The sequence below is a fragment of the Cibotium barometz genome, chromosome 30 (genome assembly GCF_041138505.1).
Source record: "Cibotium barometz isolate CiBa-2024 chromosome 30, ASM4113850v1, whole genome shotgun sequence".
Classification (NCBI taxonomy): Eukaryota; Viridiplantae; Streptophyta; class Polypodiopsida; order Cyatheales; family Cibotiaceae; genus Cibotium; species Cibotium barometz.
The window spans coordinates 31,781,497-31,805,099 of record NC_141075.1 but is presented as its reverse complement, the minus strand read 5'-3'; the positions used below and the strand labels follow the sequence as shown (position 1 = coordinate 31,805,099).

At 47.1% G+C, this 23,603-nt stretch overlaps 1 protein-coding gene across 4 annotated transcripts in view; it reads left to right on the top strand.

Annotated features, from left to right (window-relative positions):
- Nucleotides 1–23,603, top strand: part of LOC147621389 (coiled-coil protein) — a 181,092-nt gene that overhangs the window by 137,275 nt on the left and 20,214 nt on the right. For 2 of the 4 annotated variants that reach the window (XR_015269822.1, XR_015269821.1), the window contains exon 20: nucleotides 244–310. Coding sequence is in view for 2 of the 4 variants with exons in the window: in XM_086824147.1 (XP_086680273.1) it covers nucleotides 244–314 (71 nt within the window). In the remaining 2 variants the exon portion in view is untranslated. Of the gene's footprint in view, nucleotides 1–243; nucleotides 315–23,603 lie in introns of all 4 variants that reach the window. The other 2 variants (XM_086824147.1, XM_086824148.1) reach the window with 1 other exon arrangement.

Genomic DNA, 23,603 nt, shown 5'->3' with positions numbered 1-23,603 from the left:
AGGAGGAAGAGGCCCATCTATCTCTGATTGGGGTACTGAAGTCTGAATGATCTTGGATAAAATAGTTCAGCAGGGAGGGAGGGAGCGGAGATAGAAGAATTGATTCATTTATGATTCATGAGCTTATGCTTAGCTTTCTTGCATAGTCTTTAATTTGTTAACAACCTTTTGTTGTATATTTTTTCATTGGTTCCAATATTCAAGGATAAAAAGTAATTTATTCCCCTGTTGGAAACATTTCAGGTGGATGTTGTTGCAGATCTGCGCGAGCATGTTTACCGAACAGTTGCAAGATTGCTCTTAAATGTTGGTGGGTAAGTCAGTCAAAGTTTTAGCTTGTCTATTTGCATTCTGTGGCTCAGAAACAAAGAATATCTTCTGTAAATTCTAACTTTATTAGGAAGAAAAGTAGAGTCCTTAAATGTATATAATGTCAGAACCAGGAAGAAACTTGAACTGGTATGCATCATGTTTGAAGAGGCTCGAGACTTCCAGTAACGATGTATTAGGAAGGATGTTTCAGGGAATGGTAAACTGAGTGTTGTTTTCAGATGTTAGAGTCACGGGGGAGGCAAACTTTGTGGTTGTGGCACTTATAGGAGAGGACAGGAGAGTGGCAGATCAGCTTTATGGCCTTGATCATTGAGAGGAGAGGATAGGAAATGTTGACAGATCAGTTGAAGGATATTAAAATTCCCAATCTTTCATTCAGGCCAATTCAGCAGCTCTCTGCCGACCCCTGACAATAACATTGGAAGGCAGTGACAGCTCTCACATGGGTAAAGGCTTGTTCCTAAGTTGAAGTAGGAGAGGCATATGCCTAAGTTGGTGCAGAAGGGGCTTGTTCGTGACTGGGACAAGAGAGGCTTGTTCTTGAGTTGGAACAAGAGAATTCCATAGTTAAAATTCATCATTCTATCAAAATGTAAGGATTCTTGACGTGGAAATATTACACAAAGCGTTGTAAGATGGGGGATTTTGATGATATCAGTTTCTGTTATTTTTGTTGTATTATGCATGTTGCCATCAAATGAAGGTGTGTGACACGAGTGGCTAATTGGATTTGTTATTATGTGCACTCGAAAATTGTCTTATGGGGTTTGCAGGGGGTAAGTATTAATCCTAACCCTACATGTATTATTATTGTGTGTGTTTTCCAACATTAGTTTTTGTAGATACATTACTAATAAAAGCAGTGAGCACACTTAAGTGAATTTTTACGTTGAGAAGCAAGGTGGAAGTATTTAAATAGGAAAATGGTGAGAAGGAAGTGATCATCTGGTTGAGCATCGATCTCTTAGGGTCCCTATGGTTATGTACTGATCCCAAGGCAAGAGCATCAGCTGTATGTCAGCTATACGGAAACCCGCTGCAACAACATCAGCTGTACGTAGCGCTGCTAATTGTACACCAACCGTAGGGACATTGGCAGAAGCAGCACAGCATACAGATCATACGACAGTAGCAACAGATGTACGAACAACAGCAACTGTTGTATGGATTATACAACAGCTTTTGAAGGTTTTTGTTGAGTACCTTGGGCTTTGGGCGGGAGGCATTGTTAGTTGCTATGGGAAAAGAAGGGTTACGAAGGTCTTTGCATAGTACTCCGGCTACTTGCAGCAGGCACTCTACGTGATAGCTGAGGAAAAGGTGTGCTCTTGGACTTGAATTGGGTTCGCAGGGACTTGCACCTGGCTGCGTCATGTAGTTGCTTCCCCTCCTGAGATGCTTACTCCTAAATGAAGTTAGGGAACCGATGTTTCAAAGTAGCCTCTATCTACCAAGTTGAGTCCTCCGCCTTACCTTTCCACTTTCCCCCCCCCTACTGGATGCAGCCGAGGAAGCACCGTGTGGGGTTTTGAATCCGTGACCTCCTGGTCCTAGACAAACACCTCTTCCACTTGAACTATCATTGCATTGGCATTTCCACTTAATTTTATATTCAAGGATCAGCTTATTTCCAAGATGCCTCTTTGTGAAGAGCTCTGGCTCAAGTGAAACAAAAAGCAAGTCCTCAACCTGTACAAGTTCCTAAGGAGGAACAACATTATCCTCAGCCCCCAGTTTCTCCTTGAGTCTACTCACTTGGAAAACTGGATGAACTGTTCTAACTTATAGGCCACCTCACCAATTTTTTTCAAAATGTGGTTAAGGTCCATAGTACCTAGGGAATAACTTCCCAACCTTCCTTGACCGCAACGTCTCATAACTGTTCTGTTGGGTACTCTCAAATACAATAGCATTCCCTCGGGTAACTCCCTCGATGAATGTTTTCTATTAGCATAAAACGGTACTCCAACGTGAAATGAGCACTTTTGGTAGCATCCCATGCATTGACTAGCATCTCTTGCATGTCAACTAAGAAATCTCTAGCCGTATCAATCTTAATACCTTTGAGTCCCATAGTTACTGGAGATCTAGGTTGATATTCATACATCAACATAAATGGATTGTAACCAATAGGCGCTATTGTAGGCAAACTCGACCATAGGGATGTACCTTTTCCAATCAGATGGTCGCTTGGAGACATGCATGAAGCATATCCTCCAAAACCTATACTTTATTTCCATATTAGAATCTTGCATAAGTTCTACCCACTGTGCTTTTCCCCCCCTGAACTCAGGTCTATCAAAAATACACTTGATCAACTCATGATTGGTCAAAACAACAAATTTTCAATGCGTGAATCACCTCATATAATTCTTTCTCTGGAGTATGCCATTTGACCTACTAAAGCAGTGTTTCCATCTCGACTTTGTGTGGTCTCTTCATCTGTTGGCTGTCCTGAGATCATAAGATTGAGGTGAGGAATAGTCATAGCAATACACTGCAGGATGCCATTTGGTATGCTTAAATTTATGAGGAGACGATGGCTAGCCAGACTTACATGAATGTCTCCTCGAAGCCTCAAAGCACAGGTACCTCCGAACTGGGCTCCCATTGTAGACAAAAGTTTAAAATTGGGAAGGCTTCACATAACCAAAACTTAGACTTCAGGTGAACCCAATCTGCAGAAAGACAAGGACTGGCAAAACCTGGGATTGACATGCGTCTTAGTTACCGATATTTATCCAAGATCATGTAGTTCGTATATATATTTTTTAAACTATGAATCTAGGTAGGGTTGACGTTCTTCAAGCAAAAGAATGGTTTTACAGCCATGATGTCCATGTAGATTGGAAGGGCCATACATTGTAATGGATGATGCTCCAGTTTGTCTTAAGGGTGATTTTGCAGTCCCACGCTCTACTCTTGTAAGTTCAGCATAACTTCATAATATAATTAAAAATTCAAGTTAGCGTGTACTTGATCCCCTTCCATCTGATGTTAATTGTGAATACAATATGGTTAAGGTAGATACTTAAAAGACATAAGCTTTAGAAAGCATCTAAGGCAAGATTCGTTGATGTTTTTCCTACTGAATTGCCTCATGGGTCTCCCTCGCGATCCATTGATAGATCATAAGATTGACCCAATTTCAAGGTCGCAGCATGTGAGTCTAACACCTTGTAGGACGAGCCAACTAGAACAGGATGAGATTGCTTGAAAGTTGTCAGAATATCTTAGGATGGGACTGATTAACAAAAGTAAATCTCTCTGGATAGCTTGTGTGCTTCTGAAGCACAAGAAGAAAGGGAGTTGGTGGATATGAGTGCATTATAAAAAGTTGAATAAAGTTACGATAAAGGTTAAGTATCCCCTACCTAGAGCAGATGATTTGATAGATAGGTTGTAGGGTGCCGCCTATATTACAAAGATTGACCTTGGTATTGGTTATCACGAGATACACATAGCTGAGAAAGATGTCTTTAAGACAAGCTTCTGTACACGGTATGGCCATTAGAGTTTTTCGTATTACCTTTTGGACTCTCGAATGCTCTTGCTACGTTTCAGCATATAATGAATGATCTCTTCTGAGATTGTTTGGGGAGATTCGTTGTGATTTGGTTTATAGTCATACTCTTGAGGAGCACATCTCTGGTTCGCCTAAGACGAGAACTACTATATATGCTAAACTCTCTAAGTGTAAGTTCTTTTGCAAGAAACTCATATATGGATGATATGAACTGATCAAGGTGTTGGATTGGCTAGTTCCTCGGAATGTGCGGCAATTTCGGACATTTTTGGGATTCATTGTCTTTCTTTGTAAGTCAATGAGACATTATTCACAAGTGGCTGTTCCTTTCACGAACCTCCTCAAAGGACAAGGACAAAAGTTCAATTGTCCTTACTCGAGAGACTTGACAAGGCTTTCCGTACTCTCAAGCTAAAGCTGAACGAATCATTTGTTTTGGCCTTACCCGATCCTGGCGAATCATTCATGGTTGAGACTGATGTGAGTGATTATGCCATATGGTGCTTTGTTCCAGGAGGGCCAACCTATGAATTTTGATACCCATGTAGTGTGCAGGCTTTCTCCTTTAGCTTTTGTCACACACTACAATAGATAGGCCTAGTATACTCCTTTTTAATAAGAATTTTTACTTAAAAAAATCAAATGCCGCCTTTTTTAGATATGCTCTAGGAAAACAGCTCCCCTTCTCAACGCTTTCTCATAAACAGCCCCACATGCTTTTTTTAAAAAATAGCCTGCTTCTTTTTCTTAAAAAAGGTGCCCCCTTTTTGCTTGTAATCTGGCCACCTTGCTTTTTTGTGCATGCAGCCCTACACGCGTCCTGCTTGTTGACCTACCAGCCATGCCTTGCCCTCCCCTGCCCTGCCCTGAAGTACCACCGCCACGTTAGCAGCTGTATGACATATACGGCTGATGTACTGCTAGTACACTCTGCTATATAGCTTGCGAAGGTGTTGTGCGCACCTGTGTAAGCATGGTGACTTGCCCTAGGGCGCCATACAATCTTGGCAAGGCAAAGACCCTATGATGCAACCATGGTTGTTTCTAGAACTGGTACACACCAATTCATACCGTACGATATTTTTTTTCCCCTTGAGAAAGAGATCCCAAATGCTCAACAAAAATAGAAATCTTGCTCAACAATTAAAGACGGAAGATCCGAAATGCCCGCAATACTTCGCAACTTTCGTGTCCACTGAGCATTCCATATGGGGTTGCTGAGAGACCCAAAAAATTTGGCAAGGTAGACTGGTAGTGTACACTTGATCGGTAGGATGAGGAGCGAATCTTGCTACATCACTTGGATATCCCTGGTATAGGTAGGTTAGACAGTCAGATCCTCAAGTTATGTACGAGGGAGAAGATTTGGACAGGGCCATTTTGATGTGCAGAGGAGTCCCTAAACCTATCACCCTAGATGCATTGCTAGTATTTGTGCAAGGACGGTCCCTTAGTCATAAACAGTACACTGGGAGACCTTTGGCATCACATTACCCATGCAGGCTCTCTTTTGGAGACAGTTGGGAAATCCAACTGGGAGAGACACATCTCCATGTTCTGGTTCCTCAAGCACTATAGACCCCCCCCCCCCCCCCCCCCCCCCCCCCTTCTCCCTCACATTCAAGCTTGAAGCTCCATAGTTTGTAAGTGTTCAAAAAAAAACCCGTATTTTATTGTACGATATCTTGTGTTTAGGTTAGCTCTAACACCAATTGTAATAGTCCTCCCGTAGGATCACCTAAATCACATGCTAAACACAAGATTAGAACAAACAAATAGAAGAGTGCAAGCAAGCTCACCACCTAACCACGACCCGTGTCCGCAAAACCGCCTTGAGCTAGGGGCTAAGGCTCACTCCCACATATACATGCCAAATCGACATCCCATACCACGAGAGCCTGCCCATACAGGCCCTTAGCAAGACTTTGTGATTTGCCATGTCCATGACAGGAGTATGACAACTCTTGGTCGAGGCACAAACCAACTGTCAACAAGAATGATAATAACCCATACCTCAGCTATATAGTTACTACTACTGCTATAAATAACCATCCAGTCATAATATTTAGTATACATGGATTTATTAATTATGAACCTTAGCCACCTATGTCAGCCTGCTTTTCCTGATCTCAGGGCTCCCTTAACCCTGTCAAATAAGACCCTAATCTTGAGGATTTGTATTAGGTAGGTAACACTTCCCCTTCTTACACTGTTTTCAGTTCCTTCCCTACCTCCCCAAACCCCCCCCACCCAACAACACAATTCCCCACTGCTCCTTTCTCCCTCTTTTGTTGCCTTTGCCTCTCCGTCCTTCCTGGCCTTCGCAATTCGTTGTGTTCTTTTGTCGTTGTGGGTCTCCTTTGGCTCCACCCCTCAATAGGACTCCATGGCAAGTGCTCCGTCATGCCAACCCGAGGCCTCCCTCAATTGTCCACTTTCGAATGCAAAACTCTAGCTCTTGGGACACCTGCTCAGCCCACAGAGACCTCGGATTGGCAGCGTGGACAGGGGCGCCGTAGAGGGAGACAGCCAGCAGCATGCCCAGAGACCGCCGCAGCAGCAGTCACAGCCTCAGCATCACTGGGTTCCAGTGAGGAACAGCTTTGCTCCCCTCCGGGAGGAGACCCCAGCGCAGACTGAGGATTAGGAGATGCCAGCACCCCCCCTTCGCCCCCACCCCACCCACCCCTCCCGCCTCGCTTCCACCTTCGCCTCCTCCCGTTCCCGCTCCCGCTTTTTCAGCGGCTCCTTCCCCACCCCCTTCTCCCCCCCCTCCTCCCCCTCCGCTCGCCTCAGCTCCCCGAGAGGCACTGGCAGTACCCTGGCACTCACCTGCAGTCCGACGGGCACTGAGCAGCGACCTTGCTCGAGCACCGCAGAGGAGACCTACCATGCCGATTCGTGCTTCACGGATATCCTCTATCCGCAGTCGGCTGAGTAGTCTCGACACTAGACAGCGCTCGGAGGCTTTCGACTACTCCTTCACACGCCTTTTTGGAGCGGAGGGCCCCCATGAGCCAGCACCCATCAGAGTTCATGTGGTGATAGCTCCGGCCCGCAGGGAGGAGGCACTTGATTCAGCGGTGGCCTTCTCCTTCCCTCTTTGCAGCACTAGCGACCGAGAGTGGACTTTGGATCTCGCTCTTAGTATTTTGAAGACTCGGGCAGTTGAGTTTTCTCACCATGTGAGCGATTTGGAGATGACAGACATGATAGTCCGACTCTGGGAGTTGGCACATTTCTTTGATACCGGGAGTGCGGATGCCTCCGGGATTCGACATTTGGTGGTTCGCATAGTGGCAGACCTAGCACGAGACCCTGGCTTTGTATGCATACATGAGGTTTCTCTCTCCGAGTGGGAGGCAGTCGCTATGGGACACAGCCACTGGCGCCTGGTCCGAGACTCTTGCAGCACACCGGGTGGGCAGATTTGTAGCCGCTCGGATGGGGATTACTCTCCATCCAAGCCGCTTGCGAAGGCCCGCCGTATGGCTGAGACAGCCTCCACCTCAGGAGGTCATCCATGAGGATCATCTCATGGAATGTACAGGGCCTTGGCGGCGCACACTATGTACGTTATCGTGGTTGCTTGAGGCAGGAGCTTCAGAGATGCCTGGTTGGGGGCAGTATTGATATTCTGATGATGCAGGAGCACCATTTGAGTGAGAGCAGGATTCGGAGATATGGTTCGGTGATGCCTGATAGATGGGACACATTTTGGTCTGCAGGTTTTGGCCCCTTGGGTGGGCAGGGAGGAGTATGTATGGTCATTGCGGATGTATAGCGGCAGGCCATGTATTCTGCCTCCTTAAGGCTTAGTCCTGACTCCTGACTCTTGAGTCATGACTCATTTGAGTCCGTCCATGTATTCTGCCTCCTTAAGGCTTAGTCCTGACTCCTGACTCTTGAGTCATGACTCATTTTGTATCTACTTAATTATTAATATGACTCAAAAGCTTACCATTTTAGTGTAAATTTGTGCTCATTTTGATGTACTTCCAAAGTAGAATAAGTGTAGAGTAGAAATTTTTTTTTTAAAAAGTATTTTTTGAGTGCCGTTCCCTCCCCCGTCCCTGTTCCCTACTTATGGCCGTCCCCGTGCCCGTCCCCGTCCCCCGTCCCTTGTGACTATGCCCGCGGTACGCATAGAGCATGGTCATATGCTGGGTTCTCGGCCTCGTCTAGCCTGGGGACCATTGGCGGGAGGCCCAGCACGCAGCTTTGGAGATTGGCAGGCCTTTTGCAATCTCTTGGAGGAGATCCAGGCGGAGAGGCTGAGTCACTTCAGAGGGGGGCTGATTATGAGGGATGACATTCAGGAGGCACTGACTGAGGAGTGGTTCACGCCTTTCGAGCCAGCGGCCCCACAATGGGAGCCAAGACACAGTTGGAGAACCTGATTGCTGTCAGAGCTTGCACTGAGGATGGTAGATGCCTCTACTATGAGATACAGGATGAGGGCAGACTTCAGAGAGTGGAGGCGGAGTCGCCTTTGGTTGCAGAGTGTATCTTTCAGAGGTTACGGGTAGTGGCCGCCGCTTCTCGGAAGTGGCATATTGATCCAGACCCTGCAGATGTGGACTTTGATTGGCGCATATGGGCATATGCTACGCGCCCCTTGGCCCGGCTCCAGTGGGACCCTGGCGAGTACGAGTGGCATGATCCTTATGCGTCCCCCGAGGCCCCAGAGATCACCTTTTTCCAGTACACTGGTCGGTTGGGAAGGCATATTTTGACTGCGAGGAGGATGGTCTCTCCAGCTGCATCGGAGCATTGGCGGCTACAGGGACTCTCACAGGAGTTCCTGGAGGATTTTTGGACCAGGCTCTGGGCTAGCTGACAGGCACGCAGGATCTCAACTTTCCAGTGGGGCTGGTTGCCCACAGGGGCTCTGCAGTTTTCACCTGGCTTGTCTACAGTGGCCTTCCGTCGGCCTACGTCCGATGCGGCCACCCATTGGAGACACAGAGACATTGCCTATGGGACTGTCCACAGGCGCAATAGATTTGGCTGAGGATGTTGCACATTTTGGCCCCCCTCTCTCCAGAGGGCATGTATATGTGGGGAGTCGCTGCTTGGTCGACTTCGTCAGGGCCTGCTCTGGGATACGAGACGGAGCAGGACAGCCAGGCCATCAGATTCATTAGGGGCCAGCCTCGCCTTGTTCCTTCACTGGATTTCTCGTCTGCCGGCCGGCTGGACACAGGAGGGATTTACGATGGGAGCTCCTCAGCAGCCTCACCATATGGTTCACCTGGAGAGCCCGTTGTTTCACGGCCTTTGAGGCATATCCATCACCATATGATGCTTCTACAAAAGCATCAACCTACCAAAATTTACGTGCCTGCATGCCATAACTCTACCCCTTGCATGGCAATAGTAGTGGTAGTCACCATACATGCATCATGCATCTTATTGTCATACCTGTGAAGATGATATAGCCCATGGTATAATGTCCCAGAAGTGATTATCACATAGTCCTTCTCATGGTCTCCAACTATGCATTTGTCATCCTCAAAAGTGACAGCAAGTCCTCGACTAGCAAAAGAGGAAACAGAGAAGAGATCCTTGTTTATCCTTGAAAAATACACACATCAGGAAGACAGATCTGACCCATCTGCTACTGTGAGCACAACTGTAAATGGAAGGGTACTTGTAAAAGGAAAATCCTATCAATCATGAAATCTGAAATTACATATAAGCATACACTGCACAGTACACCACACTAGGGGCCAGAAGATGGGCTGAACCCCCCCCCCACCCCTTATGGTTAGATTACCAAAAAGGAGTCTGCTTCCAATACAACTTTGCGGGTGCCTTGGGTTTCACAAGGTGTTTCTTCCAATACAATATGAAAACGGATCAAAACAATTCTCAAGCTTTGAGTTGGACACTCCTCAGAAACCAAGAGCATTCCTGGCTTAAAGCACATGCAGGACAACCATGGACAGCCCATAGCACTCCCGCATCCGCCCGGGACAGCTCTTCTTCATTCTCTTTCACCTGTTAGGTTCACAGAGTAGGTCGACCAGCCTTTTAAGGCTGATACAACAGTCAACCAGCCCTCAGAAACCCTAAAACAGGTCATACAACAGTAGTCTATGCTCCAGAAAGCCACCAATCAGAAGATACCTGCTTGTACCTCAAAAACGACCAGCCTTCTAGCCTCTTGGACAGTCGACCAGCCTCTGTATATGACTGTTATCAGCCCGCCAAAGACTACAGCAGCTTGAATACCAGTTGACCAGCCTCTCCTGTGGCTGTTTACAGCTTGCCAACATTAATGGTCGACCAGCCCTCAGCCACCCCACAAGGCAGGTGCCTACCCCAAAACTGGAGTTTTTCTCCCATAATAGGGTTTCCCTGCTGAAAATAGCCCACACGCGTGCTTTTCTAGTCCAGAAGGGGGCACCTACCATCAGTTGGTTCAAATCTAGCCCGATGCCCACCTTATGGCTACCACATGTATTAAAATAGTCTTGCCCAGTGTGAATACCTTATAAATTGTCCGGCCACTTATAAGTGTGTGAATGTGCACCCATAATTATTAGTATATGAAACCATAAAGCTATAAATTGGGTTTTTGGTTACACTTAACACCTGCAAAACACATGTAGACCACTTGTCAGTCCTAAACAGGTGTGCACATACACGTCCACCATAAGGTGCCCAGGCATCCCCGACCCCATGGACAACGAAGGCAGAAATCTCAAGCATTGTCCAGGCAAATAACACAAGTCACCCAAAGATAAAATCAAAGTCATGCATACACGAGTGCAGCGAGACTGGAAGAAACACCCATATGCTCAATCGTATCCGATAAAATGTCCAGGTCTCATGATCCTTCCGGAATCTTCCCAAAACATAAATACAAAAGATCTCCAAGATAGCTAGTCCTAGGGAATTACATCATGTCAGGCTCCATGAGCCATACATGTACAACGTGTCAGCCCCCACAAGCCACACATGTATTGTCATGTCAGGCCACAGTAGCCATACATGTACTGTCATGTCAGGCTCCATATGCCACACAGACACACCATGTCAGGCTACACCAGCCATACATGTATGTCATGTCAGGCTCCACATGCCACACATGAACAATAGAAAAATAGAAGTTGTAAGAAATTTTGTGACATTCCCTCCAGCTTTTAAGGAGATGACCGCACAACTGAAAAGCTTCCAAGTAGGCCTGTAGAAGCACCGGATAATCTGCAAAATAATCCTCGTCCACCCATTTTGCATCCATAGCCGAATAGTTTTTAAACTTCACAAGATACCTACGCACTAGCTTGCCACCTAAGTGCTTGCGCTCTTTATGAAAAACTATCTGCTCCGCTTGCAATACCTTGTCAAGTTCATCTACCTCCTTTGGAACCATAATAAATTTTTGTTCCAAAAGTGGTTCCAAAGGAGGTGGTCCCACATAGGGTTGCAAAAAACTGACATGAAACGCATTATGTATTTTCCAGTAATCGGGCAATACCAATCTATAAGCCACTTCATTTATCTTCTACAAGATCTGGAATGGCCCATAATACCTGTTTGAAAGCTCAGGAAACTTGCCTTCCTTCCCTGGCCACTTCCGAAGATGGGCTTTCTCAAACTTAAGTAATATCCAATCACCTTCCTTGAAAATAACCTCTCGCCTATGCTTGTCAGCTGTCTTTTTCTGCTTAGCTTGAGACCGTTCTATGGCTGTCCGAACCTGTGCAAACGCAATATCCAAATCCCGGACATACTCATCTGCTACAAAGATTTCATCTTTTGTTCGTAAGATAGATGGAAGCACCACCTTTCCATAGACTATCTCAAACGGAGCCTTATTTGATGAAGAATGCATTGTGTTATTGTATGCAAACTCAACCATTGGAAAATACTTTTCCCAATCTGACTTCTGCTCAAATACATAATACTCAAGCAAGTCAAGGTATAGCTGAATTTGCCATGTCACTCAGACCATCCGTTTGAGGATGATAGGCTAATGAAAAACTCAGCTTTGTGCCCATATTATCAAAGAATGCCCGCTAAAATAAACTGGTAGTCCAAGGATCTCTATCCCCCATAATAGATTTGGACATGCCATGATGTTTGAAAAAAAACAACTTTGCCATGTGCTCTGGCTTTATTGTTTTCCTCACAGGAATAAAGTGTGCCTGTTTGCTAAAATGATCTATAATAGTCCATATAGCATCATTTCCATGTGCAGATTTCGGCAAATCCATAGCAATGCTTTCCCATGTTTCCCGTGGAATGGGTAAGGGTTGAAGCAAACCAGGTGTCGTGTGTGTGTCAAACTTCACGTTCTAACACACTATGCACTCTCGCACATAAGCTTCAATATCCCTGCATAGAGCTAGCTAAAAGAAATATCTTTCCAAAGCCTATGTAGTAGCCAGAATACCATGATGACCAGCAGATTGCGGAGCATGACACTCATCCATAACCTTTTGATGTAATTCACACACTACACAAATACGGTTCTACATCATCAGAAATCCATCTCTAATCGATTAAGATGGGACAGCAGTACCATTATTTAAATCAACCCAAATAAGCTGAAAATCTTTGTCCAAAGCATACATATCTTGCATCACTGACAAGTCTTGATGATAGGCGGTAGTTACGGCATGCACTTGAGGCTTGCGTGACAAAGCATCCACCACCAATTTCTTCTTACCCAGGGTATGCAAAATTTGAAAATGGAACATGGACAAGAAGTTTGTCCACCTTAGATGCTATGTAAGTGCCATAAACTCTGGTGATCTGTCTTTACCATAAATTTAGTCCCCAAAAGATAATGCTTCCATGTTTGAAGGGCATGAATAACTGCCAACAACTCTTTCTCATAAACCTGCAAATACAATTCCGCATGTTGTCGGTGGCGGCTTTCAAAAGCCACTGCATGTCCCTCTTGATTTAAAACGGCCCGTAAACAATCTCCACATGCATCACACTCAACCACAAAAGGTTTATGCAAATCTGGAATCATAAGAACTGGCCCTGGGATGATGGCATCCTTCAATTTCTTAAAAGCTGTCTTTTCGAGATCCGACCAACGGAATGCCACTTTCTTCTTCGTTAGATCATGTAACGGCGAAGCCAAGAAAGCAAAATGTTGAATAAATCGACGGTAATAAGAGCATAAACCAATAAAGCTCCTAACTTGATGCACATTCTGCAGTTATGGCTAATCCTTGATAGCTTGAATTTTTGGGATCCATGCGTACTCCATCTTTGGAGACAATATGTTCCAAATAGTGAATTTCTGAGAGAAAGAATTCATTCTTCTTTCAATTGATGAAAAGCTTATGTTTCCTTAGCTCTTCAAAAACAATGGCGAGATGCTCTTTATGCTCAACCTCACTCTTTGAAAAGATAATAATATCATCAAAGAAAGTTCTTGTGAACTTGCGGCGGTGAGGTCTAAAAATTCTATCCATCATTCTATTGAAAGTGGCGGGGGCATTTGTAAGTCCAAATGGCATGACTAAATACTCATATAGTCCAAATGATGTTCGAAAAGCCATTTTGTGTACATCTTGAGGTACCACTCGAATCTGATGGTAACGACTCTTAAGATCCATGTGACTGAAACAAGCTGCGCCCTCAAGTTTATCAAGAATATCATCGATTCAAGGAATCGGAAACGTGTTCTTGATTGTAATCTTATTAAGGGCCCTGTAATAATCAACACACATTCTGTATGTCCCATCCTTTTTCTGCACAAGTAAAACTGGAGAACAATATGGTGAAGAACTAGGTGTTATTAACCTCTTCTCAAGCAAATCATTCACTTGAGTCGTGATTTCCTCCTGTTGGGCAGCACTCACCCTATAAGGAGGTCGGTTAGGAGGAGAGCTCCCAGGGATTATGTCAATACAATGATCCTCCGGCCTCTCTAGGGGTAACTGCCGAGGTAGCGAATCAGCAAAACAATCAGCATATTCACTTAAGAAATCAATCTTATCTTGATATACGGGATTTACAGCATCATGCTCAACATTATCACGTACAAAAACCAAGTAAGAACAAGCTGATTTCTTTATTGCCTTTGAAATAGATATATGGCTTACAACAGGTATGGTACTCCCAGTGGTACCCGCATCAATACAAACTTCCCTACCCCTATGAGTAAACATAATTTTCTTTTCTTTGTGCAAAATCTTGGGATCCAAATGGTAATGCCAAGGCATCCCAAGTATCACATCACATCCCGTAAGTGGTGCCACGAGGAAGTCGTCATGATCCAAATATCCCTGTATCTATATGCGAAGCTTTCCAATGATGGGAGTGACCTTAACTTCCTTGCCCTCAAAGGTGGCATCTGCATGAAAATCCATGCCGAATTCCTTTGGCTTTAGCCCAAGAGCAGTAGCCATCTATATGGATATAAAGTTATTTGTTGAGGCATTATAAAAAAGGAATAAAGCTGTTTGGTCCTGTAACTTGCCCCAAGCTTTCTAAAGATCCTACTCTTTGGTTCATGTGCAGTGTTACTCTGAACATCGGGTATAACATTGACACTCGGTTTGGCATCCTGCACATTATTCTTTTTGAGATTCTGGGGGCATTGAGCTTTCATGTGATCCTTGCTCCCACATGTGACGCACTTCCCCTCTCTCATGCAATAAAAAATATGCTGTCTGGACAGCTTAGGATCATCCTTTTTACCCCCCGGTTTCTTTTTCGAGCCCCCTTTTGCATCCTTGGACTCATTAGGCATAAACTTAGGTGGCTGTCCACCCTTTTTCTGCTCATTTTCAGCTCATAATTTTTCCTTGTATGAGCTGAGTTCTTGTCTTTTTGAAGCTCCCTTACCATGCAACTCCTCAGAAATAGTGGCTGAATATATGAGCTTCTGTAAAGGTTGTGGGGATACACTGCAAGGCTCTTCTGAATGATTCTTTGCAGCCGTGACTCAAACTTTCTTTTCTTCTCGTCTTCACTAATCGTCATGAAAGGTGTGACCTTGAGAAGAATCCATCAAAACTTTGAAACATAAGAGGAAACAGATTCGCCTTCATCCTGTGTTAATCAATCCCATTCCTTATGTACATCCTTTTCGAAGTTAGGAGGAAGGAACTGATCATAGAATTGCTCTTTGAAAGCACCCCATGTACGAGCAGCCATCCTGTCCAAAAGCTTTGCCATCCACCAATCACTTGCAGTCTCTTTAAGATGCATACCCACATGCCTAAGCATAGATTTTTCAGTAAATTCCTCGGTGCAAAAGGCTATTTCAAATTGCCTTATGAAAGCAAGTGGCTTGGTGGTATCCAACTTTCCATTGTAGGTCTTGAATTTGATGTCCTTGTTCCCTGACTTGAACTCTTTGGCCTTCTTGTTGTGACGAGCATCCCGACGTTCTAAAACATCATCTTGCTCGTCACGTCTGCGATGGCGACGGTGCCCAGATCTAGGGCTGATTTCCCGTGCAACATCCTCCACTCTGGATGGAACTCTAGGAGCATGTACATACCTAGAAGTTGGAGATACCACCGACAATGCATGGAGATCTTTTGCATCTCTCAAATGAACTGAAAACCCCTCATCATCCCCTCGAGCTGCATGTCGGTGTACACCATCTCCTCGGGCTGCATGCCCCCTTATATCTGTTGCATGGGCTGCATGCCCCCTCAAAACACTTGCTCGGGCTGCATGTCCTCTTACATCACTTGCTCGGGCTGCATGCCCTTTTACATCACTGGAGCGGGCTGCATGCCCTCTCACAATATCATTAGAATTCCCTTCACAGGATGGCCTGCAAGGTTGCCGTGTGAAGACCCACTTGCCCTCATCATCGGACACAACATCACCACGGCTTTTCAAATAAGCAATAGCCAACTCTCGAGGTTTGTCAATTTCCATCTGCTAGACAATTGCATCCAAAGTGACCACATCAGCCTCGGCATGAGACTTTGATTCAATGACGCTCTATACATCTGGGATTCTTCGCAAAGCACGGGGCTCTTCAAGCTCAGTCATCAAGGCATCCATATCCGGCTGATCTTCAGCCCTAGCAGACAACGGTGGATCGTTATCTGCGAAAGGCCCAACATGATCCCTATCTCTATCCTCTTCCCGCATGTGGCGATTATGGGTGATAGAGTCCTCCGCAGAATGATTTGACTGGTTGGCCATAATGTATCTTCCAGCTTTTCAGAAAGAGAGAACTTTTCGTGCCCCGGAATCGCTTGGTAACAGCTCCCCATGTATGATACCGAATAGACTACAAGGGTGCAACAATGCCCCTACACAGACAGAAGAGCTACAAAGTCTTTCCACACGCTCATTGCCGCTTAAACCAAAAGTAACCTCTTTCAAGGCGCAACAATAAGACGAGGGCTACTTCAGAATCCCAACCTTCTCTCATGGATAATGCAGCCATATCCAGCATCATATTAGGCACAACTGTGTACAAAGCCAAGCCCTGATACCAATGTAAACGGAAGGGCAATTGTACATGGAAAATCCTATCAATCATGAAATCTGAAAATACATATAAGCATGCTAGATATAAAAGTGATAACAACACTGCACAATACACCACACTAGGGGCCAGAAGATGGGCTGACCCCCCCCCCCCCCCCCTCTCTTTACATTACCAAAAAGAAGTCTACTTCCAATACAACTTTGCCGATGCCTAGGGTTCACCACTGGCTGCACCTATTTCTCCCAATCAATACAATATGAAAACAGATTAAAACAATTCACAAGCTCTGAGTTGGACACTCCTCAGAAACCAAGAGCATTCCTGGCATAAAGCACATGCAGAACAACCATGGACAGCCCATAGCACTCCCGCATCAGCCCGGGACAGCTCATCTTCATTCTCTTTCACCTGTTAGGTTCACTGTGTAGGTCGACCAGCCTCTTAAGGCTGTTACAACAGTCAACCAGCCCTCAGAAACCCTAAAACAGGTCGTACAACAGTAGTCTATGCTCCAGAAAGCCACCAATCAGCAGATACCCACTTGTACCTCAAAAACGACCAACCTTCTAGCCTCCCAGACAGTTGACCAGCCTCTGTATATGATGTTATCAGCCCGCCAAAGACTACAGCAGCTTGAATACCAGTCGACCACCTCTCCTTTGGCTGTTTACAGCTTGCCAACATTAATAGAAGCCTGCATGATGATTGGACAGCCACCGTCTTCCACCTGGATGAGATTTCACACGGGAAAATCCACCAAATCTGTTCTCAAACAGGTCGACCAGCCCTCAGCCACCCCACAAGGCAGGTGCCTACCCCAAAACTGGAGTTTTTCTCCCATAATAGGGCTTCCCTGCTGAAAATAGCCCACACGTGTGCTTTTCTGGTCCAAAAGGGGGCGCCTACCATCAGTTGGTTCAAATCTAGCCTGGTGCCCACCTTATGGCTGCCACATGTATTAAAATAGTCCTGCCCAATGTGAATACCTTATAAATTGTCCGGCCACTTACAAGTATGTGTGAACTTGCACCCATAATTATTAGTATATGAAACCATAAAGCTATAAATTTGGTTTTTGGGTACACTTACCACCTGCAAAACACATGTAGACCACCTGTCAATCCCAAACAGGTGTGCACATACACGCAACAGCTGACGGAGAGTCAACGGAGGACGTCTTGCGTAGCACGGTCGGTCGAGGTCTTGACCAGCTTGCAGTTAGATTTAAATGGTGAGCTTCCGGTATGATAAATGAGGGACCAAGGAGCCGCCTATGAGTGAAGCGCTAGGTGACCTGCGAAGGATCCTAGAGGGTGTTGACCATACGGTGCTCGGGCTATAGGTCACCGAAGATACCCACGTGTGCGTCGAGGAAGAAAATGCGTCGAGGAAGAAAATGCGTCGAGGAAGAAAATGGAACAAGGAGTTAGCGTTGTTTTTTGAACTTGGGTATGGATCTGATGGATTGACCTTGATGGTCCTCAAGGTCACCGAAGATACCCACGCGTGCGTCGAGGAAGAAAATGGAACAAGAAGTTAGAGTTGTTTTCTGAACTCGGGCATGGATCTGATTGATTGACCTTGATGGTCCTCAAGGTCACCGAAGATACCCATGCGTGCGTCAAGGAAGAAAATGGAACAAGGAGTTAGAGTTGTTTTCTGAACTCGGGCATGGTACTGATTGATTGACCTTGATGGTCCTCAACGGATGAGTCCATGGCTCTTTTATATGGATCTGTTGGTTGATCTTGCTGATCTTCAACGGAGACGGAGATCAAGAGAGGGAGGAAGAAGAAGACTGAAAAAAAGATGAGGGGAATTATACCAGCAGATGTCGTTGAAGAAACACAGAGGATTGAGGCGGAGCTATCTCAAGAAATAAGGTCGTACCAAGAAGTACTAGGGCAACAGGAAGCAAGTATCAGCTTGGCAACACCTCAAGAGAGGACGGAAGTACAACACCTAACTCCTCAAAGTCCGGCACAATTGATCTTCAAGATCTGTCTCCCCTAAAGAATTCCACAATGTCAGACACACCTACGAGGTTGCAGCGTGAACTAGAAGCATTGCCAGTAGCAAAGCCCCAAGGACTCAAATAAACTACATCGCTCCCAATGCAACTCACAGAAGTGCCATTGGCGTCTTTGGTCCCATGGACAACGCAGGCAGAAATCTCAAGCATTGTCCAGGCAAACAATACAAGTCATCCAAAGATAAAATCAAAGTCATGCATACACATGAGTGTAACCAGACCGGAAGAAACACCCATTTGCTCAGTTGTATCCGATAAAATGTCCAAGGCTCATGATCCTTTCGGAACCTTCCCAGAACATAAATACAAAAGATCTCCAGGATAGCTAGTCCCAGGTAATTACATCATGTCAGGCTCCATGAGCCATATATGTACAACGTGGCAGGCCCCACAAGCCACACATGTACTATGATGCCAGGCTACACCAGCCATACATGTACTGTCATGTCAGGCTCCATATGTCACGCAAACACACCATATGCCAAACAGTAGAGAGCCATTTACTTGTTGAAGGGAAGATGCTTTAATGCAGAAGCGAGAACCATGTGAATGTGAAGTCTCCGAAAATTGCGAAAGCCAAAGTACATGGTAATATGGATTGCAGGTAGAGTATAGGTGATTATGCAAGGCGTGGGCACGACTCAAAGGTCAAATCATTAGACAAGTTCATTTCTATATCTTTTTATTTGTCTCGACATACCGTTTACACATGAATAGCATGTAACATCTTTTTGGTCTCATAGACGCTTCGTGTCATGGAAAACTGAAACAAAACTGGGAACCTAGTAACTGAAGCTAAGTGCTAGGTAAATGCACAGAAGAAACGGGGGAGCATGCTACAAAGCATACAAGAATGATCATAATGCACTATATCCTGAGGGATAGAGTGCATTATGATCATTCTTGTATGCTTTGTTCTGTGCATTTACTTAGCACTTAGCTTCAGTTACTAGGTTTCCAGTTTCAGTTTCAGTTTTGTTTTAGTTTTCCATGACGATGATATTCCATGGATACTCGTAATCATCTTTTGTCTCATAGGCCTATTGTAAGACGTAAATATAACTTTCTTTCTTTTCTTTCTTTCTAGTAGATGTTATTATAAACTCTCTTATTATAATCTCTCTCTCTCAGCGCTGTTGTGCTGACCTGCTTGCTTACACTGCGCACCCCTGCTGGCAGCGCTGCTGTGCTGACCTGCTTCTGTGCTGTACACAAGCGCACTTCCACTGCGTGTTCCGCCTTCCCTTTTCCCACCTGCCCTTGCTCAGGCCCCCAAGGCAGCAACTAGGGGAAATAACACAATGAACCTACAAGAGCTAGAGGCATACATCATGACAGTGGAGGACAACATCAAGAAATTACTTGGCGAACAAAAGAAGGTGCTGGACAGGGTCCCGAACCAACATGAAAAACAGTTGGAACGCGTCCGCAAGGAGATACAAGGAAAGAACAACAGGATTAAAGAACTGGCAGCCCAAGTGAACCACCAGGAAGAGGTGATTCATTTTTGAAAGAGACCCAGCTGCAACAAACAGGAATGCCAGAAGCCGCCCCAATGATAGGGGAACTCCGGGCAGAAATGGAAGCCCTAATGGCTACGGTCAACGACCACACAGTGGAGGAAGGGGAACTGAATATTCAGGAGGGTTTAAGGACTGACTTGGAGTAGTTGAAAGCTGCGAGTGATAAGCTGCGGGAAGAACTGCAGACCACGAAGAAAGATTGGGAGGAGGTGGTGAAGAAGCACAAACCCCCACAGAGCATCATACATGAGACTCTCGAGGAGGAGAAACGCAAGAAGGATAGGGCCCTCCATGTGCGAGTACGGGGGCTAGAGGCGGGGGCTTCCCCAAAGGAGGATGCCATGACACTTTGCCAGATGCTAGGAGTGGAGGGGATCGCACCCCCCCCCCCCTCTTTGCAGACACATGGAGGACAGGAAAGGATATGACATGAGAGCGACCCCTCATCATTAGATTCCCTGATGCCATCAGCAGACAGGCCTTCTTAGACAGGCGGGCTGCCCTCAAGGGCACACAGGTGTACATGGGAGATGATCTCACTCCAGCACATGTGGCACACTGGCGTGAGGTGATAAGGACTCGCGGGGTCTATGAGACCAAACACCTGGGGTTGGCAGTATGGAACTGCAATGGCATGCTGTGGTCGAATCCAGGAGGCATGAGCGAGATTCTCACAGGCAGGGATGTCATTTTTTTTTTTTTCCAGAGACTCATCAGAGCCCTGAGAGGGGCTTACCATACATAGCCGGGTATGAGTGGGAGTCAGCTTTTCGAGGTGAGACCCACACATCAGGAGGAGTACGTGGCTCTAGGGGGGTAGCTGTCCTTTTTAGATCCCATTTCCGACAGATTCTCAACATCGTCCGAAAGGACGAGGATGCACGATATCTTTGGGTGCGGCTACAGCTTAGCAGTGACAAAGTCATCCACATTGCTGTGTGTTATTTTGCACCACGCCACTCCCGTTACGCTGCACAGCGTGGCCAATCACCGTACTTACCATTATATGAGGAGATCATGGGGTTCTCACAGTTGGGGGAAGTCCTACTCGGGGATTTCAACGCATGGACGGGAAGTCAGCAGGTCCCACTACTCGATCTAGACGACCCTATCAGACTACAGGAGCTGGACATCACTGACACAGGGCTGCAGCGATCATCACAGGACCGTGAGGAGGTCACAATGTCCGAGAGATATTTCTTAGAGCTGGGAGCTGCACATGGTCTCGTTATCTATAACGCGATGTCCCAATGGCCCTCCTCCAGCGCCCTCACCTCCTTCCCTCGCTCAGGAGGTACTAGCACTGTGGACTACCTTATGGGATCTCCGGCTTTGGCACACCTTATCCCCAACTTCTCCATTCGGCCACCCCCTTTTGAAGCTGACCATGCCTACCTCTCTTTCACTCTTACCTGCACACCACCCGTCCCTCCACCACCTTCCCCCATCTCACATCACACTTAGGTCCTCTTTGATCACAAGCTTGACCTTGTTTACTCCAACCACATCTACCGCCAAGTCCAAGATGTGGAACCTACTGTCCCACTATCCACCCTCACAACACAACTCACCACCATACTCCACACATCGGCCACAGCTTCTTTCATCTGCAGAGCAGGCGGCAATCTACCGCCAAGCCACCTTGCGGTTCCATGCCCCAGAACTGTTGGTATGATGACGAATGTCGGGCCACACGCTCCCGTCTTACGCATGAGGTACGGATTGGGCAAATCACGAAGCGCCAAGCGCAACGGATTTCTCAACGGCTCACCCAACGCAAGAAACAGGAGTTCTATGCTCAGAAAGAGGATGAGTTATACCGACTTTTCTTAGGGCGGAACTGCAAAGAGGCATGGAGGAAACTCTGAGAACATCGTCCTCCCACACCTATCACCTGCCCAGACACATGGCACTCCTATGCACGCTCCCTCTATCATATCCCCCATCCCCCATCAGCCACACCACCAGACCCTCGCCCCACCACCTCCACCTTCTTCACAAAGGGCATGGTCCTCAAGGCCATTCGTAGACTACGCAATGGGCGAGCCCAAGATCACGAGGGACTCACTGCCGAGTACATCTCGCATGCCCATGATACCCTAGCGCCCCTACTAGCCTACATGTTCAATAGAGCCCTTTGTGAAGGATTTCCACACTCTTGGTCCACCAACAGCATCACCCCCATCCTCAAAGCTGGAGATCCACTTGATCCTAATAACTACAGGACGATGACGATTGGCCACACATTGGCCAAACTCTATGGATCAGTGCTAGAGGCGGAGGTCAGTTCATTTGGAGAGAGCCAGGGATGTAGAGCCTCAGGTCAGGGTGGCTTTCGGAGGAGCTACTCTACAATTTCGGATGTAGAGCACGACTCCAGAGGATTTACTGCTGCTTTGTGGATTTCCGCAAAGCTTTTGATACTGTACCCCGAGCCCGCCTCTTACATCGTCTACAGGAGATCGGAGTCCCATCTGACATGGTTTGGAGCATCATCGCCCTCTATGAGTCCGTCAATGGACGAGTGAGAGCCCCAGAAGGTACATCACAGGAGATTTCCAGCACTAGTGGGGTGAAACAGGGATGCCTTCTATCACCTACTCTTTTCGGCCTCTACATTGACGAGATCTCGAGCTTCATTGATGGATTAGGCGGGGCTGGTCCCACACTCGCAGGCATATTGATCCCCATACTACTTTATGCAAATGACATCGTCCTCCTCTCAGACTCAGCCGAAGGGCTTCAAAGACGGTTGGATGCCGGGTCCAGCCTGGTTTCGCTCGCTCGCTGAAGCTCCCGCCCCCCTCCCTGCTCGCGCTACCTGCACACCTGCGCCCCCCCGCCTACCTGCCTGCTCGCCCCCTCGCGCCCCCCCTTGCCCCCCCCCGCCTACCTTCGCTACTGCGCCCCCCTCCCTCGCTGCACTGCCCGCCGCCGCCCCTCGCCTTCGCGCCCCCCCCCTCTTCTCGCGCACCTCCCCTCTGCAGCGCCCCGACCCCCCCCCTCCACAGCTCTTTCTCCCCCCCACCCCTCTTGCGCGCAGCTCCCGCCCCCACCCCCCCCCCCCCAAGGCTACTCCTTCGCCACTTCGCCCCCCCCTCCCTGTTCTTGCTGATTTTCGCCCCCAGGGGGTTTTTCCTTTTTTCTCCGGCCTTCGTCTTCCCCCTCTCTGTGTGCAGCTCGGTTCTTGCAGGATCTCCGCTCTCGCCTCGCCTTCACCATAGCTTCAGACTCTGATGGAGGCTCCTCCCGCCCCGCCTCAGAGGGACTCCCCCGCAGCCCCCTCGCCCGCCCCTGAGGACACCCCCATCAGGCTCTCTCTTTCGCCGGAAGAGGAAGCGAGCCTCACCGCAGAGGTGGAACGCCTCCAGGCTCATTCCACCATCTGCCGTATAGTCGGCACTCGCCCCAGCAGAGGGGAGATCCGGGATCTTCTCCAGGCCCGCCTTCTTGCAGATGTGGGCAAGATCCTGGACGTACAGCTACTGGGCCGTGGACATTACCAGATCGAGTTCGAGACCGCCCAGAGCGTGGCCAAGGTCCTAGCCATGAGTCCCCTTGACATCAGGGGTGCTCGGGCTTTCTTCAGACCTTGGCAGCACGGCTTTGACCCAACAGCGGCTGAGCAGGGAGAGCGCCTTTTCCATGTTACAGTTTGCTTCCCTAGACTCTGCCGGGAGTATCTTCCGCTCCTCTCTAGGCTAGGAGCATTGGTGGGCTCGGTACTAGAGACTGGCCCCACAGCAGCTTCAG